This window comes from Rhinolophus hipposideros (genome assembly GCF_964194185.1).
Source record: "Rhinolophus hipposideros genome assembly, chromosome: 21".
Classification (NCBI taxonomy): Eukaryota; Metazoa; Chordata; class Mammalia; order Chiroptera; family Rhinolophidae; genus Rhinolophus; species Rhinolophus hipposideros.
This window is the reverse complement of record NC_138067.1, coordinates 291,334-317,582: the sequence shown is the minus strand read 5'-3', so window position 1 is coordinate 317,582 and position 26,249 is coordinate 291,334. Positions and strand designations below refer to the sequence as shown.

Genomic DNA, 26,249 nt, shown 5'->3' with positions numbered 1-26,249 from the left:
GAGTGACAGCAGCCCCATCTCTGCTCTGCCAGCTCCCATTGGTGTCCCCTTCTGTCCACGGCCACACTTCCACAAAGGTGGCTTTCTCTGGCCAAGTTTATATTCCAGAGCAGGTAAACCTAGCCTAAATTGGAGGAAAATGACTGTACAGAATTTGAGGTTCACGTAAAATCTAATCTCTTAGCAAAGTTCAAGGGTACAGCGTGTTGTTCACTCTCGTCACCGTGCTGTGCGCTACACCCCCAGAACTTACTTCCCTTAGAACCGCAGGTGTGTCCCTTTCACCCACACGGTGCTCTAATTAACTGATAGTGGTCACTGCACCTGTGTGTGTCAGACCAGCTGGTGTGACTCTTTAGTACGTACAGCTTTTCAGTCAGGCCTCCATAAAGCTGGGGAGGAAGCATCTGAGATGCACGTTTGGGCCCAGAGCACAGAACTGCCCAGAACTGCCTTGAATTCAGAGGAGGTATAGTCCCAAGACGTGCATTTAAATTGTGCTTCGTGTTTAACTTTTAACTGGGCAGCTCATGGACTGTCACGTGATTGTTTGAATTTTGTTTTTGTCAAGGAACAGTGCCGGACGTTGCTAACAACAAGGACACCGAGTCCATTCCCAGTTTTGACAGTGGTCAGTGACCACTGACCACTCTCCTCCTCAGCCTGTGCTGAAACTTAGGGGGACGTGGACCAGCTGATGTCCACGTAGCCACTGACCTTGAAATCATATCATTCACATTCACTAACATCGTTCTTAAACCCAACCCCTATTTCTACTTCTGTTGTCTCATAAATGTGTTTGGGTTTTTGTTTTCTTATTGTTGTTTTTTAACCAAATTACACTCTGTTTCATTTTGGCTTAGACGATGGATGGGCCAGTACAAAATGATCCGGGTCTGAAGCCTGCAGACCACCCCCGCTTCTGTGAGGAGGTGAAGAGAGACCTGCCTCCCTACACAGCGTTCTTCACAAGAGTATTTCAGAACAAAACGTTCCATGTTTACAAGCTCTCCAGAAACAAGTAACAAAGCTCTCTGTTTGTCTCTATTTTTGATATGTGAAACTCCATCATAATGAAACTGCATAGATAACGTTTCACGTGTAACTAGGTAGCTGTACCCTAAAGCTGTGAGAGGAGTAAGTTCTATAGATGTTTACACGAGTGTTACCATCTTTGAAAGCATCTTGTACCAGCGGTGTCTTCCGTCTTGTCTCTGCCTTTCCCGCTGATGTTCTCTGGCCTGAGAGTAACCCACACGGGTTCCCCATGGGGCCTGAACCACACGTGTCTTGTGAACCCAGAGCGTGGTCAGGATTTCAAGTACTATTAATTTTCAGTTGACTTAAGACATGATGGTTGAGTTGAATTGAGGGGATGCATAATTAAATTATTTAATGTGATTTCACTAGTCAAGACCAACTAGTGGCTTTTTAAAAGCTCTTTATTGTCCTGTTTCACCTAAAAATTTTATAATATTTTCCAATTATCATGCTTTTAATATTTCAAAAAATCATGTTAGGTCTTTGTATATGACTAATACTTGTTGTGCTCTGTCTGAAATGTAATGTGTAACACTTCAGCAATATGTGTCATGTATTAACTGTGTGTGCATGTGTGTGCGCATGTGTACACGCATGTGCGTGCATGTTTTAGTGCTGGACACAGAAAGTTGTTTCAAGTTCCAGATTGTATGTCTTTAAAAGGCGGAAATGTCGTGTACATGTCACTGTTTAGTGTCCTTATTGTAACACCTGTTGATACTGTTTAACCTGTCCTGCAAGAAAGATAATTTGTCTTTATTTCTTACTCGTTTAAATTTACTGTGTTTGCAAGATTTTGTAAAGTTTTTGTTTCTAGCCTTTGTATTTTTTTACAGTCTAGAACCTTACAAAGTCTGAATATTTTTAAAATATTGTATCTTAACAGTTTCACTAATACGGTATTTTTGGCCGAGAGCGTTTTCGTACCCAGTTCGATTGCGGTCTCCAGTCTCACTGTGAGGGCTTTTCCTCGCTAAAGGCAGCAAGTGCCTCTGAGTCACGCTTACTCGTAAATGGCCACAGAGGGTGATGTGTAGCTGCTCAGAATTTTTGATAATTGCTTTTATAATTAATTTCTAATCATGGGGATGTGTAAAAGTTGCTGGTAAAAGCATGTTGTGTATTTAATTAAATCAAGGTGGCTAATGAAAATAACTTTCTCCCCTGTTCTTACCAGTCTGGAATGATTTAATGTTTCTCCTTGCAGTTGGACTGAAGTAAATTACCACAGGTATCATGTGTTCAAATGATTCTATATTCACTTACTACTTATTAAGCAGCATTCTAAGAGAAATATTACGCTGTCACGTTGGACTCAAGGGTACTCGGCTTTTATGAAAACTTAAATACAAATTGACGATGGCTGGGTTTATTAAATTATGCAACTGAAACTCCCGAATTATATCTTTCCTGTGTCCCTTAATAAGGTTGGAGACCACTGCAGTTAAGGATAATACAGTAATGAAACATTTTAGTCGGCCCCACAACTTAAGGAAGCAGCCGTGCTCACGTCTGTGGTAGCCGCAGCTTGCGAGTGCCTTACTCTAACGGGAACCAAGCACACGGAAGGTTCGACACGTTAGACTATGTACTTTTGTGTTTAAATGCTCTGTTACTTTCCCAGATATATTTCAACTTATTTTAAATATTCCTTTATTCATTAATGTAAGTGTTTGGGTATTTGGAGTCTCAATATACAAGACACGTGTATTGAAATTTTTAGGCTTATCATCACCATCTTGATGACATGCAGTAATCTTTCCTCATAGTTTAAGTGCCATGTGGCCAACACGTTTAGTATTCAGTCTTTGGTGAAAAATAAAAAGTGCCAAAAACAACTTTGCAAGACAGAATCCACACTGTGACCATGTAGAGCAGACATTTTTATTTCCCATGACCAAATCCCGTTAAGTATGTGTAGTGCCCATGAGTGTTCCCTTTTATGACCTTCTCACAGAGCACGTGGAGGAAAAGGACTGACCACTGGCACCCCACCAGGTGATGGGCGGCTTCAGCTACGTGCCACCCAGACCTCGGTGGCTGTTATGCTTGGGTCAGAACCTCAGATTGTAGCTGTGTTTTATGGATAGAGTAACCACTTGGTTTTGCTTCAGAGCCAGCATTGAGAAGACCGTCTGAGTGCAGTGAGTGCACTCACCCCCACTACACGGCTCCCAGGTCCCTGACAGACTGTGTCCCCTGTGAGGTGACGGCGCCGGGACCACAGGGCCTGCCCCTCAGTATTCTCACAGCTCCTGCTCCCCCTCAGTCCTCTGTGTGTCCCACTGCTTATTGCAAGTACTCCACTCACTGTAAACCTAGCAAACAGGGGTAAAAAGAAAGGAGTACTTCTGAAAACATTTACTTGAGTGCTTTGATAAGATTTGATAAAGGTTGAGTTACTGATAAAAATTTCTTTTTAATTAGGTGTGGTTGAGAAAATTAGAAAATTTTGGGAAAACATAAAACTCAAGAAAATTCCTGAGCTTAGATTGCTTCATAGATTCCTTCAAGTACTTATTCTACTTTTTAAAAATCTAGACAGGGAGGTGTTAAAGGGCACCAACGTCGTATCCTTGGTGTGATTTATGCCAGAATAGAGCTGAGTCATAGGCTCCCTGGGGCTCTCGGGTGAGCGTGCAGAGACACCCTCGGTGTTGGGGGCCGACTGTAACCTGCCTGCTTCGTGAAATGACAACTGATGCTGATCACAGTGACCAGCAGAGATTCCACTGTAGTTGAAAGATTCTGTCACTTTTATTACAGACTTTTAGGAAATAAGAATTTGTTCCAGGTACATTAGTCAGGAGCAGAACTGAGTGTGATTGAGGCCATTTCTTATGTATTTGAAGATGATTTTCTTGACCTTAGTGACATCCACTGGGTGTATGTGTGGGGGGGGGATATGTGTGGGGGTTGTGTGCATGTGTGTGGATGTACCTGTGTGTGTGTGCATACATGCGTGTGGTGTGTGTGCGTGCATGTGTGTGCACAGGCCCACGTGTGCATGTGGTCTGATGGCAAGTACAGATGTCAATATTCTGTGTGGTTTGCATATTTCCTCCACAACTAACTAAAAATGTTTATTGTGATTGCATGTGAACTTTGTCACATAACACTTTTATCTTTGGCCCAAACCTACCTGAACTTACATTAAAACAGCCCACTTCTTAAACCCTGGAATTAATAGGAAGATATTGAAGTGTTCTCAGATCATGTCTCCTGGTTAATATGCTCACAAATGCTTGGCCTGTGAGAACCTTTGGCCTAAAGTAGAGTGTTGTCTGTTGATGGAGAAAAGCTCTTAGGCTTTCTTTCTTGTGACAATTGATTTTCTGTATTTAACATCCTGTGAGTAACATCTTACAAAGAGCTTTTATAATTTGTTGCACTGAATTGTATGGAGATTATATACTAAATAAAGCTCTTTTAAATTACTACACAAGATATGCCTTTCATTTCTTTGAAGGTCAAAAATCAAGGCACCACCTCATTGAAGTGTGTTTAGTCTGCGCTAAAGGAGTGTCATCGTGACTCTGGGTGTTCACCCCACTTGCTAGTGTTGAAGCGTTTTCCTCACAGACTTGGTTTGACAGCTGCTTGTCGGTCCTACTTGAACCTCAAGGTTGTGTGTAGGTCCCCGAGGAGCCCGTCAGCAATTTATCCTCAGAGAGGTGAGTGCTGTTTGTTGGACCTTTGGACTTGTTTCTACTTCCTGCCTCAATCCTCAGCCTTCAGTAATTCTGGAAGATGGGTGGTAGCCCACATTTCCGGTAAGAGTGTGTTGATAACAAATGTGCTTGTTGGGTTTGAAATTTCAAGGAGAAATACTCAGAGATGATAGGACCTGGCAGTGGGACAGCAAGTACTTTGTGCCGAGTGTATGAGTTTATTTGACCCAAACTGACAACTTGTCTGAAAGCAAGATCTCAGATGAATGCTCTAGCGGGTGACAGTTTGCCGTTTCTTTTACACATTTGGAATTAGGGAGGGGACCTAAGGAAAATCACATGGAGGTAGGAGAGCAAGGCAGGGGTGGGTCACAGGGCAGCTGACAAGATTGTGTGCGCTCCTGAGGGTCAGTCCCCCCTTAGAAGGGGTTACTTCTGGCATTTCGAAGGTGTGTGAGCCTAGACGCAGAGGCCTGGCTTAAAGCTTTCACTGAAGAAGTTCCAGGCCTGGGGTGTGACCGCCCACCCTGAGCTGCCCAGGTGGGAATTTATGATCAATCACCCTGTGAGGTCACCTTCCTTAGAACCCCTTTTTTCATCCACAGTTCCCCCTTTTGGTCATAAATCACTCTAAAGGATGCATTGATGGCCAGCCTTGAGGTCGAATAGTGTGGTCTCACAGGGCTGGGAAGGCTCTTTCCTAGGAGGGCCCAGTGTGGACGTCGTCTTGTTGACCATTGCGGGTGGGGCAGCACCCGGACCATGGGCTGTGCTTTAAGTCCGAGCTTTCCCAAAAGGGGAAGGATGGCTAAGTGGAAGGGGCTTTATGGCCTTCGTTGCAAGAAAAACACCACGGTACCATTTCTATCTGTGTGCCACTGTGATCCGAGTTGTGCCCTGCCTCATTTTCCTGTATTTTCATCTATAGAACATTTACATGAGCCATGAGAAGAATTAATAGTCGTCTTATACATGTTCATCATGTTCAGCAGTTAGACCATAGAGAAACCCAAGGAACAAGAACATAGCATTGGCAGACAGGTAAAGACAAACCACGGGGTCCGGGTTTAACCTCACTCTGGGGGCACACAGGCCTATCCTGTCTTGGGACAGTCATCTACCTCTGCTGTCCACGACTCCTCATCCTGGAGGAGCCTTTGACATCTGTGGATGGGGACAGATGTCCACTCACGGTTAGGTGCCTGACAAGTCCCCTTCTGACGAAGCTGGGGAGTGCCTTTGATTTGGTGTCCTTTCCAGTGACAGGTCCCCAGGTGCAGTCCATGGTCTTCAAGGCTTTTGTCTCCTAGGAGCTCATTGTGAAGGGAAGCGGTTACCTGTTTGGCATCTTCCTGGCAATAATGTAAGGTGTTTCCTTTCAGTAATGTCAGCTCGTAAGTTCCTTTATCTAATTTCAGTCTAGCTAAATGCACTGATGCATGAAGAAACGCAAAGACTGAGAATGGGGTTTGCCAGGGAGCTGGGAGAACCAAGCGGCCATCTCGGGCAAATGTGACCCAAGACTGGCCATGAGTTGATAGTTTAAACTAGCTTAGAATTTTTTATAATGAAATAAGAGAAAACAGAACCGACAAAATAAGGCAGGAAGCTAGGAAGTTTAAAATGGAAAAGATAGCACTGAAATCAATCGACTCGGGAAATAGTAGAAAGGATAAATACATCTCCCCAAACAGCTAGTTTTTAAAAGCTAGTTCTTTATAAAAGATAACGTAAACACCTGATAAACCTGACCAAGAAAAATATACAAGATTTAGGAACGTGAAGGAAGACAATCCCAGAATGAAGATTGGTGAAAAGAATTATGTGAAATAATATATGTAATTCTGTGGCGAAAAACAACACAAACTGAAACCCTATAGGAAATGGATGATTTCCCAACAAAATAGAAATTGTCAAAATGGCCCCAAAAAGAAATAGAAAACTTAAATAGACAAGAACCATAGAAGCTCTGGAAAGATACCCAAAGATGCAAAGGACACTTGGACAAGAAGGGTCCAGAGCCAAATTCTGACTTTTAAAGAAGGAGTAACTCCATATTTATCTAATTTGGGCCATAAAAAAAATAAGGAAGACTCCCCAATTTGTTTCAGGAAACTAGTCCAGTTTCTTTTTAACTTTTTTTAAACTTTTAAAAATTTATTTTAAAGTGTGTGTTTTCTAGGACCCATTAGCTCCAAGTCAAGTAGTCATTTCAATCTAGTTGTGGAGGGCGCAGCTCACAGTGGCCCACGTGGGGAGCGAAACTTGTTAAGAGCATTGCACTCTAACCAACTGAGCTGACTGGCTGCCCCAAAACTCCAATTTTAACACCAGAACGCAACACAGTGTGTTAGTTTTCTATTGCTACATAATAAATTACCACAAACTTGTAAGCTGAAAACAGCATACCTTTATTATCTCAAAGTGTCCTTGGGTCACTTTGACCCATGGGTCAGGAGTCAGCACAATTTGACCGGGTCTCACGAGGCTTCAGTCAAGGTGTCAGCCAGGCTTCCTGCTCATCTGGAGTTAGGGGTCCTCTTCCAAGGTCGGTGGCAGGACTCAGTTACTTGTGCTTGTAGGGCTGAGGCCAGCCATCGCTCTCCACAGGTACTTCACAGCATGGGGTTTGCCTCAAGGCCAGCAGGAGGGCATCTCCCTCTTCAAGAAAGTTCCTGGTCCTCTTTGAAGTGCTTTTCACCTGAGTAAGTCAGACCCACCTGATCTAATCTGCATTTTTATTAACTAGGAATCTACTGACTCAGGTCCTGAATTGCTTCAGCAAAACCCCTTCACCTTTGCCATATAATTATGGGAGTGAATCCCATCATACTTACAGGGCCCACCCGTACTCAAGGGGAGGGGATTTGGGGGCCATCTCAGAACTCTGCCTACCACAGACTGGTTAAAAAGAAATGAGGGTCTGGCCAAAATGAAGTATCTGGCAGCAACTAACACAGGGCTGGAAGCTTTGAGAGAACGGTAGCACCCAAGGTGAGCCCCAGTTTCACCCTCACTTTGTCCCTTAGTCTCCTCCAATCCATGACATCAGGAAATGGAGCTCAAGCAGAGCATGCCTCACTAAAGGGAATGGAGTGGAACTCATGGGTGGCCAGGATGGGCACTGGGGAGGAGGGAGGTGCTGAAAAGAAAACCTGACAAGTTCCTGTGGGTCTTTGGCCAGTTCCTAACCTGCACATGTACAGCTTAGCAGTGGACAGGTTTCTGAGGTTACACATGCTGAGGAGACACTGGAATTGGGGTCCAGCCAGAGTGAAGAGACCATGGTGAAACTCCCCATCCCCCAGCCATTCAATTGAGAGCCCAGAAAAGCTACACCTTATCCTAGGAGTAGAGGCTGTTAGTCTAACTGCCAGTGAAAAGCAAACATCAATCTGCCATTAAGGAGGACAGCCTCATCTGTGGCCTCAAATTATCTCTACAGTTGTATATACAATGTCTAACACTCAATGAAAAATATCTAGGAACAATAAACAGCAAGACTAAAACAAGTGAAATAGAAGCAGCCACGGTCTCATCAGATATTAGAGGGTAAAGATAGACTTTAAAATAACTGCTTATATTTAAGAAATTAAGATGGAGAATTTAGGTGAACTGAAAACTATAAAAAAAGAACAAATGGAAATACTAGAACTAAAAAATATAATAAGTACTTATTGATGTTAAATAGCAAATTAGATATAGCCAAAGAGAGAATTGGTCAACTGGACAATAGGTTAGAAGAAAATATCCAGACTAAAACATAGAGTGGGGAAGAGATGAAAAAAGGAAAGAGCAGGAGACATATGAATCAAAACATTTAGCTTTATCTTATACGTGTAACTGAAGTCCCATAGGAAAGGAGAGAACGGGCCTATATGACTTTGGACAAGCAACTTATACTCTAGCTTCAGTTTCTTTTTTTATACATGTAGGTGTAATAATAACCTGTCTATAGAGCACTGAGTGGATTGACTGAGATAATATTTAAAGCACCAGACCCAATGCCTGACATGTGGTAGGTACAGTAAGTGGAAGTATAGGGTTATCGTCGTTGTCATAAAAGATTAGAATGTCAGGGAGAAAAGAATGAAGAACAGTTATGTGACACACACATTAAAGAGCCCTTAATAATTTTATGTGAACTAGTCTTGCTGTAGGAAATACTTTAAAAAATAAAAAATAAATTAACTCTAGGGACTTAGAAGGAGATTGACAAGAACAGTTTGCAAGGAAACGAACTTGTTAGTGATCTCTGAGGTGTGTATTTGTACCCCAAGGAGAGGGTGTGTGTGTGTCTGTAGAGCCATGAACAGACCAAGAGTCTGATTGATGGCATGTTTTTGGAGGAGAGAATTGTTGAAGACAAATGTTGGAGCCCTGCCAAGATGCACGTAAAACAGGAAGAGTCTGACTATAAATGTAAGCGAGAGGAGTGCAGGAGTGGGATTTCGGGACTAGCACAGTCATTAGGACAGCAGTGTGCTGATTAAGGTTCATAAATTTAATGAAACTATGAGCGTTTTTCTTGTAAGAAAAGGTGGATTTTCCCCCCAGGAAATGCCACTTGTGAACAATTATATCTCTTGTCATTGCTACTAGATTATTTGCATAAGTTGTGCTCACTTAGCTTTCCCTGCCATAATACTTTGACTACCTCACCTGGTCTCACCCAGGATTCACTGTCTAGGAACACACTTTGAGATTATTGATAATGGTTTAGTACAACTAGGCCATGTTTGGGAGCCTCCTGTGCTGTGGTTTTTCTCTGCATGTGTGGGCAGCATCTGCGTGTGTAGAAGATGGTTCAGAACTGAGCATCTACAAGAGCCTGAGGGGCACGAACGCCATGAAGACAGCTTCCATGTGCCATGCGTCATCGGCTCCACATCCCATCCATGAGGACTTACTGCTCACAGGGAAGGCCCTCGCACGTAAAGATCCTGTAACTGCTGAATAAAAATGGTTTTGACAACACGCTTTAGACAGAGCTGGAAAACTCTTAAGAGAAAAAGAAGGATGTGCCAGTTAGAAAGTTTCATGTTGGGAGCTACAGAAAAATCTAGCTCAGATCGCCTCAAACTATAAGAGGAATGTATTAGCACATTTAACTGCTTTTTAGGCCTTTTACGTAAAGGCTTCATCTAATGTCCCAGTGATTAAATGTATTCAGGTAACATTTGCTGAGACCTGCAGGCCCAGGGAGCACGTGAGTACACACAAGAGACAAGGCCCATACTCTCAGTGCGCTGACATGTTAGTGGAAGATCCAGACAACAGATAAGAAAAATGCCAAATGTTTAAAGAGAACTAAAATAACGTGCTTACTTGGTTTGAAGAGCTCAGGAAGGCTTCTCTGATGAGATGACAGTGAGGCCAGGATTTGACTGACAGGGAGGCCACCACACTGGGACTGGGGGAGACGTAGGACGCAGGGGTGGCCACAGTCTCAGGAGAAAAGGCACATTGCCACTGTGAAGGGGTTGAATTTTACTCGGAATGTGACAGAAAAACTGGAAGACGGAGGTCAGTGACGTTATCTCATTCATGTTTCAGAAAAGACATGTATGGACCCTGTGTTTGTTCCTGGTGCTACCGTATCGAATCACCGAGAACTTGTGTGCTTAAAACAGTCACAAACACCTCATCTCCCTTTTAGTCAGAAGCCAGCAGAGGGCAGCTCATGGTGTCACAGGATGAAACCTAGGGCCCACCCCGAGTGCTCCAGGGTGCGGCCATTTCGAGGCTCCGTCAGGAAGGGACAGAATTCAGGTCTCTGCGTTCTCTCAGCCCTGGGCTCCAGAGGCCTCTCTCAGGACCAGCAGCAAGACGTCGGGTCACCACCTGCCATACCCCTTCTGCCTCTTCTCTGTGGCATCTTGTGACCTCATCTGGGAAAAGTTCTCCCCTTGTAGGGCTCGTGGCATTAGATTGGACCCACCAGAAAATACAAGATACCCTCCGCATCTCAAGGTTTGTAACTTGCCAAGTAATGAGATATTCCTGGGTCTGGGGATTAGGACGTGGACATCTTTGCGGGAGCTGTGTGGAAATGAGACTTGAGTGGGCAGAAGGTAGAACTGGAAGGAGGGAGGCAGCAGTGAGGGCTTGTCAGCTCCGAGCAAGAGATATTTGGAGACATAATAGTGCTGGAGAAGGAAGAGAGACAGGGTGACAAGGACAGGCCGGGGATTAGAGAGGCCTGCAAGGGGTGACGGGCGTACGATGCAGCCGTTTCCCAGAAGAGCGGTGTGGTAGGGGCGACCTGACCAGTCCTCACAGGCTGGGCGGCCAGGGGTCAGGTGAATGTGCAAAGGGGAGGCCTGGCGTGGGACCCTGGTAGATTCAGCCCTTTGTCCACATTTCTGTGCAGCAGCCCTCACCTAGCAGGCCCAGTGGTGGTGGCAGAATCACTGTGGCATCTGAGGAAGCTGCTTCTCCCGGCCATTGTCCGCCCTCTCCATGCTTCCACTCTTGTCTCAGGGCTGCAGGTGCCCCAGTGGGTAAGCTGCACGTGCCACCTGGTGAGGCTAGGCATGAAATGGGCCTGATCCTGCGACCGAGGACTTGGAGAGGCCAATAGGCATCGTTTAGAGGGGCTCCGAGGGTGCTGGGGCGTGAGCAGCTCCTGTCGCCTGCGGCCTGCAGTGCTCTTGGCAGTGGGTCCCGGAGCTGTTCAGAAGGTGATGTGGGCTGGCCAGCTCTGCCCTGTCCTGGCATGGAAGCAGTGAGGTGAGCACGCTCCCGAAGACGGGGCTCGGGGCCTGGGAGGCGGGCCGCACTGTCAGTCCCCAGGGAGGCCTGCAGCTTGTCACCGAGACCTTGCAGGTGGGGATGCATGAGGGACAGCGCACACATGCTTGGTGGGGTGTAGGTCCTGCAGGAGGGCGGCCTGTGTCTGTGGCCACTCCATGGCCGTGGGGTCCTTTGTCCACCGGCCATCCCTGGCAGTGGGGTGGCAGGATCTAGATGACCCCCAGATTCTGCCTGGAGGACATGCGGGATGTCCCCTGAGTGTGGGCAGGCAGGACTGGAGCAGGAGAGACCCCTGGGAACTCTGGGACCCCAGGGCAGGGCAGAGGCCTCTCCTGGCCTCGCGGGGCATGAAGCCCTGTGAAGCCATGTGTCCATCTCCTGCTGTGCATGTGCCCGCGTGTTGCTTTAGCAGCTCTGCGTGTGGTCATTTGTCACATGGAAAACCAACAGGAGGATGCGCACTGACATGTGACCCTTGCTGTAGCCCGGTGGCAGTCCATCCGGGGTCGCGCTTCCTCTCGCCGGCTCCAAGCGCGTTTGGCGGCCTGATGGGCGTGCGGCTCGCGGGCACCACGACGGGCAGGTGCGCGTCGGGCAAGACTCCCGGAGTGTCCGGCAACGCGCGCGGTGGCCGCCAGGGCGTGCGGGGCTCGTGCAGATGTGCGGCCGCTCTGTCCCCTCGCAGGGGAGCGTGTCTGGGACGAGTTTCAGATCTCTCTCGGTTTATTATGTGCGTACTGCTCTTCTTTGGCCAGACATTAGGGATTTTGCTCGCTCCCCAGGCTCTGTTTTTCCTCTTTTGATCATTTTTCGTTACTGCTTCTGACTTCGGAGGGAAGCGGCTGCTGTGACTTGCAGCGTCCGCGAGGTCACGTCTCAGGATGGCGTCTACTCCGACCCTGCGGTGCTGTAGCTGTGCTACCTGTGACCTGCTACCTTTAGCAGGAAGCATCAAACAACAGTCATTCGCGGCTCCTTTGAATTGTCGTTCTCGAGGGAAACTACTCGTCAGTAGGCGGTTCGGCTTTTCCCCACTGGGCGGCCCCCTGCTCGTGGGCTCCACACTCTCGTTTCTTTATAGGTGCTTTCACTGACCGTTGTTTTCTTCCGTGGTTCGGAGTGTTGCCGTTTTCTTTTTTAACCTGCAAAGGAAATCGGTGCCCCTGTTGAGAAGAGCAGAGAGGAAGGCGCAGGCCCCGCGCCCCGCGCCCCCCGGGACTGACCGCGCCCGCGAGCGCCCGCGAGCTCGCGTGGGTTGCAGCGCCCGTGGGTCTCCGGCCCACGCAGGACCCCGCCTTTCCCTGTGCTCTGTGCTCGGTGGGTGGGGGCCGGGACGCCTGTTTCCCTGCGCCCCCCCGCGGGGCTGCGGGCCGCCCGCCTTCTTCGGGCTCACCTGTCCTGTCCTTGGTCCTTGGCCACGTCTCCCCTGGGATATTCGCCCTCTGCCTCAATCCTAGCAGCTTTGCACGTTAAGGAAACATGTTGCCAGCTTTTCCCCAGTTTGCTCTTTTTCCTTTCTAGCCTTGCTTAGGTCCTGGGGAGACGGACTGGAGCGGGGTCACGTTCTCTCAGGGGACAGTGCGCTGTAATAGACAGCTTGGCCTGGAGTGCATATTGTTACTGTTTTTGGCTTTCCAGCCTCAGGACCCGCCTTGGGGGCTTCTCCTTGAATCGTGTGAGACCTGGCTCTGGCGGGCATGTCTAGGGTGCGAGCTTCTCTCTCTGAAACCCTCTGGTCCTGGGGTGGCTCCCCCATAGCCCACTGTCCCTTGTCATCCCCCAACCCAGCCGGGTCGGTCCAAGGAAAGGGCTGGTGGTGGCAACAGCTCTGGGCACTCTGTGCTATACAAAGTGCTTTTTCGGTCACAATCTCACATCGAAAGGGCGAGAAAGGATGTTCAGGGGAGATTGGTGCTTGAAGCCACGGCCGGCCGGCAGGGGTGGGGGGCAGGGGGCCCCTGGTGTTGGCCTCAGGAACCTGGGTGTGGGCTGTGGGCTGTGGAGCAGGACATGTGCTAAGTGGGCTGGGGTCCCCCAGGCTGCACTGGGCCGGCTTCGGGTAAATGGAGATGCTGCGCACCCTGTGAGCTTTGGGGTCTCTTGTCAGCTCCGGACCACCGGCCACCGACCTTGGGGGTGAAGGGTGGCCCCCAGCCCAGTGTCTGCCTGGCATGAGCATTGGAGAAGATGTGCCCAAGCCCCTTTAGCCTTGCTGCTTGTTCTGAGCACTGCCTGATGCAGACGGCCCATTTGGGGGTGCGGGAGTTTGTGGGACCCTGGAGAGTGGCACAGAAACCTGTCTGCCCAGCTGGGATTGTGCTTTGGAGGGCAGGGGCTACGATGGAGGAGAGAGCTGGAGCCTCTGCCCCCAGCCTCCCTGCCCGCCCAGCCCAGCGCTTTGGGTTTACCCAGCCCCAGCTTCCAGGGTCTGTCCCTGACTCAGAGCCACTCAGAGAGCTGAGCCTCGTCTCCCCATCCATGATGTGGGGACAGAGCAGCCGAGGTGAGCATGAGACTACAAGAGGCAGAGAAGCGGCACCCCATGTCCGCCAGGTGGGGCGGGGTGCGCACCTCTATTTCCAGGAGGCAGGTGCCCAGGGTTTCTGGGAGTGTGCTGGGTGGAGAGCAGGTCAGCTGGGGGTCGTCCCACGCCCGGCCTGGAGAGAGTCCTCCAGGAGAGAGGAGCCTCAGGGCTGGGGTCTGTTTCTGGCTGCTGCAGGTGGGCAGGACGGAGGTGGCCCTGAGCTGCCTGCACCCCCTGTTCTCCAAGGTCTTCACGCTGGACTACTACTTTGAGCTGCGTTTTGAGGTCTATGATGACCATGGGCCTAGCAGCCACAGCTGCCAGCATGACGACTTCCTGGGGGGCATGGAGTGCCCCTTGGGGCAGGTGGGTCCCGTCGCCTTGGGAGAGAAGAGGGCAGGAGAGAGCCAGGGGGGCAGAAAGGTGCCTGGGCTGGTCCTGAGATCTGGTGTGATAGCCGTGGTTGCAGGGGACGTGATTAGATGCCACCTGTGTGCCAGGCACCATGGGGGCCCCTCTGGGTGAGCACCCAGCTCTGCCCATCTCTCTAGCTCCTTCCCTTGAAAAAGTCCTCATTAGTTATTTTTTAAATATGTAATTTTGAACTGGGAGTACATTCCTATGGTTCAGCCTTCAGGAAGTATAAAAGACACGCTGGCCCTTCTTCCTCCTGCCCTGTCCCCAGTTGGGTACAGCTGACCAGAAAGACGTGTACTCACACGAGGAAATGAACATAGGATTCTTCCTCTAAGTATTTTTTAAAACGCCAATTCCTTACACTGTTGTGCAGCCTGCTCTTTTCACCTCCGCAACAGGAGGAGCCCTTCCACGTGGGCACACGAGGTTTCCTTGTCCCTCCATGCGCTTGGCCGGCCCATCATGGCTGTTTATCCAGCTGCCACCAGGGACACTGTGTGCAGTCCTCGTCCGTCATCCATGTAACAAGAGCGTTTGCTGGTCACCGACCAGACCGCCCCCACGTGCCCCGGGCACTGCTTGTCCTGAGGTTTTATTTACAAACAGTGAGATGGGTGCATGTAGGCGGCTGTGCACACGTGGGCGTCACACACCTCACAGGGCCGTTTCGTCAGCCGCCTCCAGCCTGTTCTGGAATCCCATGTCCGTGAGTCACACAGTGTGCTCTTATTGCTGCTGGGCACCCTTTACCCAACAGACGTCTGGATGTCTCCTTGGAGCTGGGTTAGGGCAGATCGTTCTGCCATCCCCATTTGTCCCCATTTCACAGATAAAAGGACTGAGAATTAGGAAGGACACAGCCTGCGAGAAAGCAGGGCACAGTGCCACCCACCTGCCATTGTTGGCACAGAAGAGGACAGCACACACACGGGCACATGGGGACACATGCACGCACATGTGGGCATATGTATGACACACGAACACGTGTACACACACGCAGGCACGCAGATCCACGTACAGATACACACATGGGCACATGGGCACACGTGTGGACACACATGCCTACATGTACACGTAAACTTCAGACAACAACAAGGCCCCTCGCTGACGCGCTCCGCAGCCACCTGGCCAGCTCCCCACGTCTGCACGGCCATCACAGGCACCGCAGTAGAGGTCAACGGTGTGGACACTGGTTTCAAATCCCCGTGCTGTGACCTTGAGCCAGCTCCTGACCTCTGCCTGAACCTCCTCATTTGATAAACAGAGACAATGACAACACGGCCACCTCAGCGGCTGCTGAAGGTGTTGAGCTTAACAAAACAGCTTGCCCGGCCCAGAGTCACACGCAGGAAGCACTATCAGTTACCACAGCAGCCGTCCATTTGTCCACATAGGAGAGCCCAGAATGAAGCCTACAGATGGGGGCGTCTGGGCCGCACGAGCCCCCCGCACCTGCAGGGAGCTTCCCCACCTCCCACCTGGGGTGTGTGTTCTCTTCCATACAGAATGTCCCCTTGTAGGCTGTTAGCCAGGCAGCCCCTGATGGGCAGTGGGTGGGGAATATCCTGTCTGCACGCAGCTCACTTTGCCTCAGCCCCCCTTCCTGCAGACAGGAGCGGTGGGGGGGCCAGGTGAGCGCTAGCCCGTGACCACAGCGATAGCTGAGGACTCGGAGTCTCCGCCAGCCAGTGCAGCATGGGGTCCCCTCGTGGCGGTGGTCAGCACTTATCTGACCAGGACACCCAGCAGCCTGGGCTCTGCCCTCTGATGAGCCGCACCGCTGGCTGCATGCAGTGTCCCTGCATCCACCCACTGGCCCCAGGTCAGGCTTGCAGGGGACCTGGCAAGGAGGGGGAGGCCCAGGCGAGGGGACAGGACCCCAGGACGGTGCACACCTGGTGCCCACATTGCAGAATGTCCTGTGCTAATGGCCAGCAGGGTGGAGAGATGGGCTGTGCCTGGCTCCTGCCCCCTGTGCCACCCCTCACACCAGCCATGGGTCTGTGGACGCCCAACACAGGCCCGGCCCCCGGGCTGGCAAAGCACAGATGGTGTGGGACAGAACTGGCCGTGTTCTGACTGCTGCAAGCTCCACTGAGCCCTTCCTGTGTTGGGGGGCGGGGAGCAGCAGGGGTACTGGCTGCGGGTATGCCAGTGAGGCCAGAGAGAGGCTGGGAGTTACAGCGAGGGTGCTGGGGCGCAGGGAAGGCTCTGGAGGGGAGGGCTGGGCCCTCATTCCACAGCTGAGAGACAGGGGCTCCAAGGACACGGGGACACGGTCGGGACAGGGCACAGCTCTGCCCTGGCCTCCCTACCGTGCCCACACACCGTCTGGCCCTCCTGTAGGACCTCTTAGTAAGTCAGACCCCTCCCTGGAAATGTACCGGGTCAGTGATGAATGACCACAGTGAGCAGCGAGTGTACAGGACGGAGGTGAGGCTCCCTGCCCAGGCCCTGGGCACACAGGATCCTCGGAGCTGTGGCTCTGACCTACGGCGCTCCCATCCCGGCAGTGGTTTAGAGACAGCAGAGCCCTGCCACGCCCCCGTGTCCCCCAGACCCTATGGCTGTAGGGGTCTTCAGCTCTAACACCCCCACTTCCCATTGGACAGAAAGCCAGCAGGCAGGCTTGCAGCGACTGTCACTGGAATTCAGCAATTCTGTTTCTTTGTCACTACCTGTATGTGAAATGCCACTGAGAGACTGTTTCCTTCTTAGGGAAATTAATTTCAGTTAAAGAAAAAAGACTCTAATTAAGGAAAAGGAGTCCAGGGGCAGAAGTTATGAGGGTGGTGTCCAAAGGGATGAGGTCGGGAAAGGCAGCTCTGGGCAGGGTCCTGCCTGGCACCTGAGGCCCCTCCCACTCCCAGGTGTTGAAGAACAACCTGAGCCCCACATGGGAGCCCTTCAAGGTGTTGCTGAACTGCCTGTGCAGCTGTGAGGAGACACGGCCTCTGAAGGTGGAGACAGGCCTGTGGGGTCCCGGTGGGGCCGCCTGAGGGCCTGGGCTGTTGGTGTCAGGTGGTGGGGGGGGGGGCACCAGCTGAGGGGCCTGGGCTCCTGGGCTCCACCTGGGTATCTCGTCTGGGACCACAACTCCCAGGGGAAGTACGACTTCATTGGAGAGTTCACCACCTAAGCAGAGATGCAGAAAGCCTTTCGGGAGGGCCAGGTGAGCTGGGGAGCAGCCACAGGTGTGGGGTGCTGGGCGCTGGCCCTCTGGTGGGGCTCTCTGCATGTCCCTGTCCCCCAGGCCCAGGGGACTGTGTGAACACCAAGTACAAGCAGAAGAAGCGAAATTACAAGAACTCTGGGGTGGCCATCCTGGTGGAGCTGAAGGTGAGCGGGGCCCCTGCCACACACCCTCCCTGGAACCCTGTTGTCAGATGGACCCTCCAAGCCCTGTGTCCGATGCCTGGCAGTCCCTCTGTTTCCCCAAAAATAAGACCTCGCTGCACATTCAGCTCTAATGCGTCTTTTGGAGCAAAAATTAACATAAGACCCAGTATTATATATATTATATTTTATATTATATTTTATATTATATTATATTATATATTATATTATGTATTATATATTATATACCAGGTCTGATATTATAGTAAAATAAGACCGGGTCTTATATTAATTATTGCTCCAAAAGACACATTAGAGCCGATTGTGCAGCGAGGTCTTATTTTCGGGGAAACATGGTACGTGGGGGAGGAAGGTGGGAAGAGCAGGGTGGGGGGCAGAGAAGGAAAATGGAGGAGGGGGTGCTGGCACTCAGGTGGCCTGAGGGCCTGAGAAGAGGGCTCTGGTCAGCACAGCCACGCAGCTCGGCCTGTTTCCTGTGGTGGGGGCTCCTGGGCGGGCCGTGCTGTCCCTGCTGTCTAGAAGCTCCACAGGGTGTCTTCTTTCCTGGACTACATCATGGGCGGCTGCCAGATTCGCTGCACTGTGAGTTCTTGGGCTGCACTCTCCACCCAGCCGCCCAGGTGCTCCACGCAGCCAGTCACCAGGACGGTCACCTGGGCCGTGGCTCCTGGTGGTCCCCCCACCCCGGACACAGCATGTTGGTTTGGCACCCGGGCCGTGTACAGAGAGCTGGGGACACTGAGGCTGGGTCTGGAGGCCCTTGCCCTGGTGCTAAGCCCTTCCTGTGCCTTTTCCTGAGGGGTCGTGCCCTGTGCAGAGCAGCTGGGCACCTGGGGGAGAGGAGACAGGACTCACCCTCGTCAAAAACACAGTCACAGGGAAAACACGTAAGGGAAGAATATAGTGGGGCCTTTGCCAGCTGGGAGCAGCACACTGACAGGACCAAGCTGGTGTGGCCCAGGCCGGGACCCACGGGCTCAAGTGGGGCTGGACAGGCAGCGTGTGTGCCTTCTGTGTCCCCTCCCGCTCCTTCTCCGTCAGACTCAGCTGATGGAAATGACCAGGCCAGTGCACAGAACCCTCAGCTGCGCTCCCCAGGGCACTCGCTCCCTCCTGGGGCTCCCAGGAGCTTGGGGTTGCTGGGTCTTGGTTTGCTGGCCAGCCCGGACATCTCTTCTCCTCAACTCACCTTCTGACCCCACCCAACCTCGAGGCGAGCCAGCCCGCTGGCCCAGGGGTTCCTCACCAGGCTGCGGGAGCTACTCAGAGGCCCCCTGTTGCTGAGCAGCTTCCCAAGCCTCGGTTTCCCTTACCTGTCAAGTGGAAGGTGTGGGGCCCACCTCAGGCCAGGTGGGAGCCGACTCGGGATCATTGTGGGGGTCTCCACAGGTGGCCATTGACTTCACAGCTTCTACTGGGGACCCCGGAACAGCTGCTCCCTGCGTTACATCAACCCCTTGCAGCCCAATGAATTCCTGCAGGCCCTGATAGCCATGGCGAGGTCTGCCAGGACTACGACAGATGCGCCCCTCCCCACTCCCGACCCCACCCCGACCCCCATGGCGCTCAGGGACCTGCCCAAGGCCAGGAGTGCAGGGGACGCGGGGTGACCGCTGGGTGGCGGAGCCTGTGGGTGGGATGGAGCAGGTCAGAGCCCATGTGTCTGGGTGGGACTGGCCTTCACCACAGGGCCCTTTCAGCCTTCACACAAACATGCAGGTGTGCATGCCACCTCACAGAGCAGTAAACTGAGGCCGTGGAGGCTTGAGCCCTCTCTCTCTGAGGTGCTGCTGGGGGCCACGGTCCCACAGGCAGAAGGCTGACCATTCCGAGGTCAGGCTGCCCCCCAGCGGGTACCCGCTGGGCCTGGAGCAGAAGCAGGAGGAGGTGGGCTGGGGAGCAGCTCAGAGCCATCGGTGGGCTCAGCCTCATCTCCCTGCTCACGCTGTGCCTCGCTCCCCCTGTGGCTCAGAGCAGGGCATGGGCTGGGCCACACAGGGTGGCACAGAGTGCTGTCAGTGTCCCCTGAAGTGACCCCACCCCTCCCTACGCCCACCCAGGAACCAGGGACACTGCGTGACGGGCAACCTCTCTTCCAGTGACAAGAGGTTCTCTGCTTTGGGGTTTGGAGCCTGAGTCCCTCTCAACTTTGAGGTAGGAGAGCCGGGAGCCACCTCCCTATGTGCCCCTCCCCAGCAGAGGTCATCCTGGGTCCCTTTGTGCTGGGAACCGCTATTATGTGACCCTGTCTTTCCAGCCAGAGGGGCTAACCTCTGCCCCGAGATCTCTGGAGACAAGGAGAAGCAGGAACATTAGTCCAGAATCTCCCAGTTACAAATAACAGTTCAACTGGCTTAAGCAGAAAACATGGTGGTGGGGGTATTTATTGAGAATGCAGCTGAGAAGCTTCAGGTCCCGCTGGATCCAGGGGCTGAAGTAGTGCCCAGGACATGCCTGTGTCCCCGTGACTCCCTCCTACAGGGTCCATTTCCACACTGTGGCCCCAGGGACTCCAAACTGACCTCTCCCAGTAAGTGAGGCCCTGGGGTCCCGGGAGGCTGAGCAGCTGACAGGTCCCTTTTGTGCCCACACAGGTGTCCCATGACTTTGCCATCAATTTCAACCCTGAGGACGATGAGTGCGAAGGTAGGAACACAAGGGGGGCTGGGGCAGGACTGCAGCAGCCACACTCCCTCCTCCCCCCACAGGAATCCAGGGTGTGGTGGATGCCTACCAGAACTGCCTGCCCAGGGTCCAGCTCTACGGCCCCACCAACGTGGCACCCATCCTCTCCAAGCTGGCCCGCATGGCCGCGGGGGAGGAGCGCACCGGGGAGGCTTCTGTACGTGCCTGGCACGGGCAGCACAGTGGGCCTGGGTGTGCCAAAGGTGTGGGTGCCCTGGAGAGATGAGGGCAGGAGACAGGGTCAGCTGTGTGTGAGGTGGGGTTGTGGAGGGCACAGAGGCCCAGGGAACCGCTAGTGCAAAGGCCCTGAGGCAGGAAGGAGGAGACCATAGTGGTTGGAAGGGAGTGGAGACACGGGCCCAAAGCCTCCGGGCTCACTTCTGATCTGGAAAATTGTGCCCTGGTGGGGCCGTGATTCTCTCCACCCGTCCACACCACCCACGGCGTCTGTGTATTGTTCTGTTGCACATATATTGTCATTTTGTTTGCATGCGTTTCGTTTGCACAAATAATACTGTGCTAAGGGACGCGTGCTGCTCCGCTTGTCTCTGTGTTTTGTAGACCTCATTATGCTGCTGTGTGTGCTGCTGCGTTAAGTTTTATTTTGGAAAAAAAAAACATCGAATTTAGAGGAGAATGCTAAGAAGAGCAGCATGGTTTCAGCATGTCATTCCCCTGGATGTGCCAATCGCTGATGTCTTCTCCTGGTCCCCCACGCCTCGTATCACTATTGTCTTCTTTCTGAACCAACTGAGAGCTGGCTGCCTCCCCCCTGACACCCCCCAATTCTCCCTGTAGATCTGCTAACAGCAAAGGCATACTGCATGTGACAATGGCCACACTGTGCGTGACAAAGGGCACACTGTGTGTGACCAGGGACACACTGCGCGTGGCCAGGGACACACTGCGCGTGGCCAGGGACACACACTATGTGACTACAGCTCAACCCTCAAGACCCAGCCATTGAAAGCAGCTCTCTCCTATTCTCAGCCTGCTCCCCCTGTGTCCACATCCACCATTCCTCTCAGGACCTGTCCTGTCTAAATTCTCAGGTCTCAGTGTCCCTTCAGGGTATGGGGAGCCCCTCCTCACCTGGGACCCACAGATCTCTCCTTCTCTGGCCTCAGACCTGAGTTCAAATGCTGGCTCCTCCAGCCTCAGCCTGCCCACCTGTAAGCTGCGGGCATGGCAGCGTGTGCCTTGGCGTCAGGGAAGCCAGAGTCTCAGGCTCAGGCGTTGGGCAGCATGAGCCGCGGAGCATGGGCTCAGGGATGCCTGCAGTCACTCCCAGGCCCTGGGGGAGGCCGTGGGGGAGATGCAGCTGCCCAGCAGGGTCTCCCAGACCCCTCCTCCTCTGTGCCCAGCAATACTGCGCTCTGCTAATCCTGACAGACGGCGTGGTGAGCTACGTGGCGGACACGCGGGAGGCCACGTCTGTCATCATCGTGGGTGTGGGCAATGCTGACTTCACGGATATGCAGGCCCTGGGTGGGGCGGGGCCACCGGCGTCCTGCACTGTCCCAGGGGCGAGCCCTCAGCCCAAGACATCGTGCAGTTTGCACCCTTTCGGGAGCTCAAGAAGGAGAGTGCTCAGGCGTCCGGCCTGGGGAGTCGCTGTCCCAGCAACTGTGTGCCAGGCTCTGGGTCCAGCAGCCGATCCCACCTCAGCCCCAGAGTAGGAGGGAGACACAGGTGCTGAGCAGACGGAGCCCGAGCCACCCCCTCTCCTCCCTTTTGTGACTGGGACCCCAGAAGCTTTCAAACACCCAAAACCCTTTCTATTATGAAAAACATCAGACCCACACAAAGGAGAGAATGGGCCCTGGGACTCCACCATGCAGTTTTCCACAATCACTTCCAAACCTCTTTGTGACACAGTAAGAAAAGCACGTCACATGAACACACACGAAGGAAATTTGTGTCACGTGGACATACACTCGGGCTTTACTGGGGGACTGTGGGGGCGGGAGCCTGGGCCATAGGGCGGCTGGGGTCACATGAGCATGCACGCCACTCAGAACAGTGTCGCAGCCCGTCAGATGCCACTCGCTTGCCAGCTGCTGTCTGCACTGCTGGGGGCATTGCCGTCCATATTTTCAGGTCTAAATGCCACCAGGTCAACTCCGGATTTCATGACCCCAGGGTTGGAGACCACCGTGTGACAGGTGGGGCTGTAGAGGATGAAGCTGGTGTGACCAGTGTGAGCAGGGGATAAGCACCTTGTCGCCCCCCCCACAGGCATGTGCTGGCCAAGGTGCCCAAGCAGCTGGTGGAATATTACAGCCCCAAGGAGCTGCCTCCACGAGGCCGCCCTGCCCGTGCCCAAGACGGTGGACCAGGCTGCGTGCCGTCTGGTCGCCAAGAAAGAGTTGGGTGGCCAGGGGAACACCCCATCTCCAGCAGCCCTGGGGTCCCTCAAGTCGCCCCACGCCCGACCTCCCAGAGGCCTCTGGTCCCCCAGTGCAGGCCCATCCCCACCTCTCATCCTGTGATCCTGCTCTCTGCGGCCCCCAAGGCCAAAGGATGAAGAAATCCAGGCCCTGGGAAGCCCAGCAGCCTGAGCTGACGCTGTGACCCAGCCCCAGGAGAGAGCAGGAGAGGGCTGGCGGGGGCAGGGGGAGCTTCCTGCTTTGCAGCTGGTCTTCATGGGGAGGGACCAGCAGGCTGCATCACAGTCCTGAGCAAACCCGGGCGCCCCAGGCCCGTCCCCACAGTCAGGTTGTCCATGTGCCAGCTTGCACCCCGTTCTCTCCCCTTGCTGCCCCTCAGTCTGGGCTCAGGACTAGTAAAGTGTCACCTTTCCCTTGCAGCAGTTTGTGCCTTTACTGCCCTCACCCTTCCTCCCCACCCATGCAGCAAAGGAGGGGTGGGGCTGGAAGAATCTGCCCTCCCAGCCTCCACCCTGAAACTGGGAATCTTCTAGATTCGGACTCACTGGCACCTTCCTGGACTGAATGCAGGGCCCTCCCAGGAACGCAGCGCTGGACCCGGGGAGGGCCAGAGGGCACAATGGTGCCCCACTACCAAGTGGCCTCCCCTCAGCCTCCCGTGACCCTGGGCCAGGATCAGGTGGGGACAGGCTGCCAGGCAGGGCCTCCGTGTGACTCCAGCCTGCCTTACTTGGCTTTACATCCTGTGTGCTCAGTCACAGGTGGTGAGGGGCACCAGCTCCCAGAGCCCCCAGCCTGTGTGTGGGCTTCCAGTTGAGATTTCCCCTGATTTCCTTGTCTAGGAAAAACAAATTAATCCTGACCCTGAATCCAGGCCCAACCCCTCATCCAATCCATCCACGATCCATCTATCCATCATCCAACCACCATCCATCCGTCCGTCCATCCTCTGTCCATCCATCCGTCCACCTCTCTACCTTCCCCCCCCTTTCCTCCATCTATCATTTATCATCAATCTGTCACCCTGGGGCTCTATTTTTAGCTCCTGATTCATCTCCTGTTAAGCAGGGACCATGGGTGTTGCCATGGTAACCTGGCTACTGCTGGATTCCAGAAGGGCCAATGTTAGTCTTTTGGGGAGTGGAGAGGACATCAGAGAAGCAGCCCCTCCATGCTTATCTGGGAGGCAGCAGAGCGTGCGGGGGAGGGGGCTACAGGGGGGAGAGGTTGGGGTCTCAAGGTGACAAGGCAAGTGCCAGCTACGTCCTGACCCAGCCACTGAGTCCTGGGACTGGATTCAGCCACAGGACTCAGGGGCACAGCACTGAGGTTGGTCAGTGGAGATCCTGGGGTGGCAGAAGGCTCAGAGGGGTCAGCTGAGAAGAATGGGAGCGATCCAGGCACAGCACAGAGACAACAGTGGTGGCCCTAGGGAGCAGCCCTCAGGCAGGGCAGGGCAGGGACCACTGAGCTGGGTGTGGAGGGAGGGAGGGTCTTCCAGGGGCTGTTGCCCCAGTGGGTTGTAGCCACTCCCAGACACATCAGGCAGGCAGGGAGTAGAGGGCAGCCAGGGGCAGCCAAAGAGGACGTCCCCGGGGACAGCAGGCTTGGACGGGAGGACAACAGAGGCAGTAGCTGTGGGGTCCGGCCCGTGGGCTGGCTAGGCTGGGCATATGCAGGTGTGTGAGGGGCTGCTTGGGGTGGGCGGTCAGGCAGGCATCCCCCAGCTCAGCTGGAAGGATGCCCAGCCTGACAAGGCAACCCGCCTGTGCCCAGAGGCACGTAGAATACTAAGTGGTCACTACCCCAGAGCATGGGCGGGCACACACCCTGCTTTGGCTTGCGCAGCATTCACTCCTGCCTCCTCTGCAGCAGCAGCCCAGTTTCCCTTTGGGGACCCCCCACTGCTTGGTTGGTCCATGTACTTAGCGGGCCTACTGTCCAGGTCCCAGGGTGGACACCAACCTGGCCAATCAGAGAACACTCTGTCCCCTGGCCACAGTGACTGGCTCAGGGTGGGCATGTAACCTAAGCTGACCAATGATACTCAGTTCTGGGTTTTTGTTGACCTTTGACCTTTCCTCCAGTTGCTAAGCTGGTGGGATGGGAGCCAGGAGCTGCTGGTGACAACTCTGCCACCACATGGGTAGGACTCACCTGGGAATGAAGCCGACACAGAGGAAGCAGACCAGAGGAACGGGCCTAAGAGGCACCAGAATCAGGGTCCTGAGCCCAGACTTCCCATTAAGGGAGCCATGTGTCCAATTTCTGCTCAGGCCAGCAGGGGTGGGTTTCTGTTGCTTGCCACCCAGAGTCTGGCCCAGGAGGATAACCAATACTCCCATTTCACAGACAAGAAAAGCAAGGCTCAACTGTTAAGTGACCTGCCCAGGGTCACACACAGGTAGTCAGTGGCAGAAGCAGGACCCACCAGCTCCCTGGATTTATAACTTTTGCTACAATATCTTCCATTAAGGGACATGACACACAGCCCTGAAATCCAGAGTGGCCCCAGGCCTGGGCGGTCAGAAATCCCACTAGCTGGTGTGGGGAGCTACACGTGAGCCAACGGGTCCCCAGTTTTTCAGCACGACTCGGGACCTCAGTCCAGCTCATTACAGCACCAGACGTGGGTTTTCTCAGAAAGTGTGTGCTGGGCGAGGACCCCACAGCCACAGCGGGAGCCACCGGGACCGGCTTGCTCTCCAGAAGGTGGCCCCGTCCAGAGTCAGGCTGGACACCAGCACCAGCTTTCAACAGCTGCGCCACCTTGGACACGTCACCGCAGTCCGAGCCTCATTCCTCTTCTGTCACCTGGGCGTCGGGCAGCTTTAAATCCTTGATCACCTGTCCCATGGAGAGGTGTGGGCTGGATGTGGCGTCTCCCTGACTCTGGGCAGATGTGGGTCCTTTGTGACTTCCATGGCTTGGTAGTGGAATGCCACCCTGCGCCTTGCTCACTCGAGATGCTGGCTCTCGAGCCTCAGGCCACGCGGCAAGGAGGCCCCAAACAGCCGCCCTGACTCGCTGCCCTGAGTAGCCTCACCCACTGACATCTTCCTGCCTTTCAGGAGAGACGTGGCCCCAGAACCTCCGGCTCAGCCCTCCTGCACCGGGCCCGCAGAAGGGTGGGGGTCCACGGGGCTGGCCTTCACTGTAAGCACCACATTTCAGACTGATTTGTTAGACAGCAGCAGACAACAGACACGCCGTCCTCACAGGGCCTTGTGAGGGCCAATGGGTGCCTCTCGGGTGCTGGCACTAACGCATGTTTGGCAAGTAAATACCAGCTGTGCAAACACCCCTTGGCTGCAAACCTGCCTGCTGTGCTGCCTTACTCCGCAGGGGAGCCAAGGAGTCTGGGTGCATGTCCCCACCCCCAGGGCCTGTGCTACCATCCTGAGTCAG

The 26,249-nt window shown here is 53.3% G+C and overlaps 2 protein-coding genes across 4 annotated transcripts in view; both read left to right on the top strand.

The window, feature by feature from the left end:
* The window catches only part of DPY19L3 (dpy-19 like C-mannosyltransferase 3), a 47,691-nt gene extending 38,002 nt beyond the window's left edge, over positions 1-9,689 (top strand). For 2 of the 3 annotated variants that reach the window (XM_081030347.1, XM_081030348.1), the window contains exon 19: positions 864-4,484. In XM_081030347.1, the coding sequence (XP_080886473.1) occupies positions 864-1,025 (162 nt within the window). In that variant the 3' untranslated portion in view covers positions 1,026-4,484. Of the gene's footprint in view, positions 1-863; positions 4,485-4,510; positions 7,418-9,496 lie in introns of those variants that run through there. The other variant, XM_081030349.1, reaches the window with a different exon arrangement.
* CPNE7 (copine 7) lies at positions 9,562-26,154 on the top strand (the record flags this gene model as incomplete). Its single annotated transcript, XM_081030912.1, is given in 22 exon segments — positions 9,562-9,646; positions 11,964-12,109; positions 14,188-14,358; positions 16,019-16,040; positions 16,756-16,808; positions 16,810-16,842; positions 17,280-17,369; positions 17,453-17,545; positions 17,549-17,603; positions 17,669-17,748; positions 18,289-18,348; positions 19,156-19,189; positions 19,192-19,257; positions 19,260-19,287; positions 19,866-19,899; positions 19,903-19,920; positions 20,361-20,412; positions 20,475-20,608; positions 21,816-21,941; positions 21,944-22,819; positions 23,375-23,520; positions 24,929-26,154. Coding segments are annotated over 20 exon segments (1,587 nt in total). The 3' UTR covers positions 22,151-22,819; positions 23,375-23,520; positions 24,929-26,154.
* Positions 26,155-26,249: the final 95 nt, after the last annotated feature.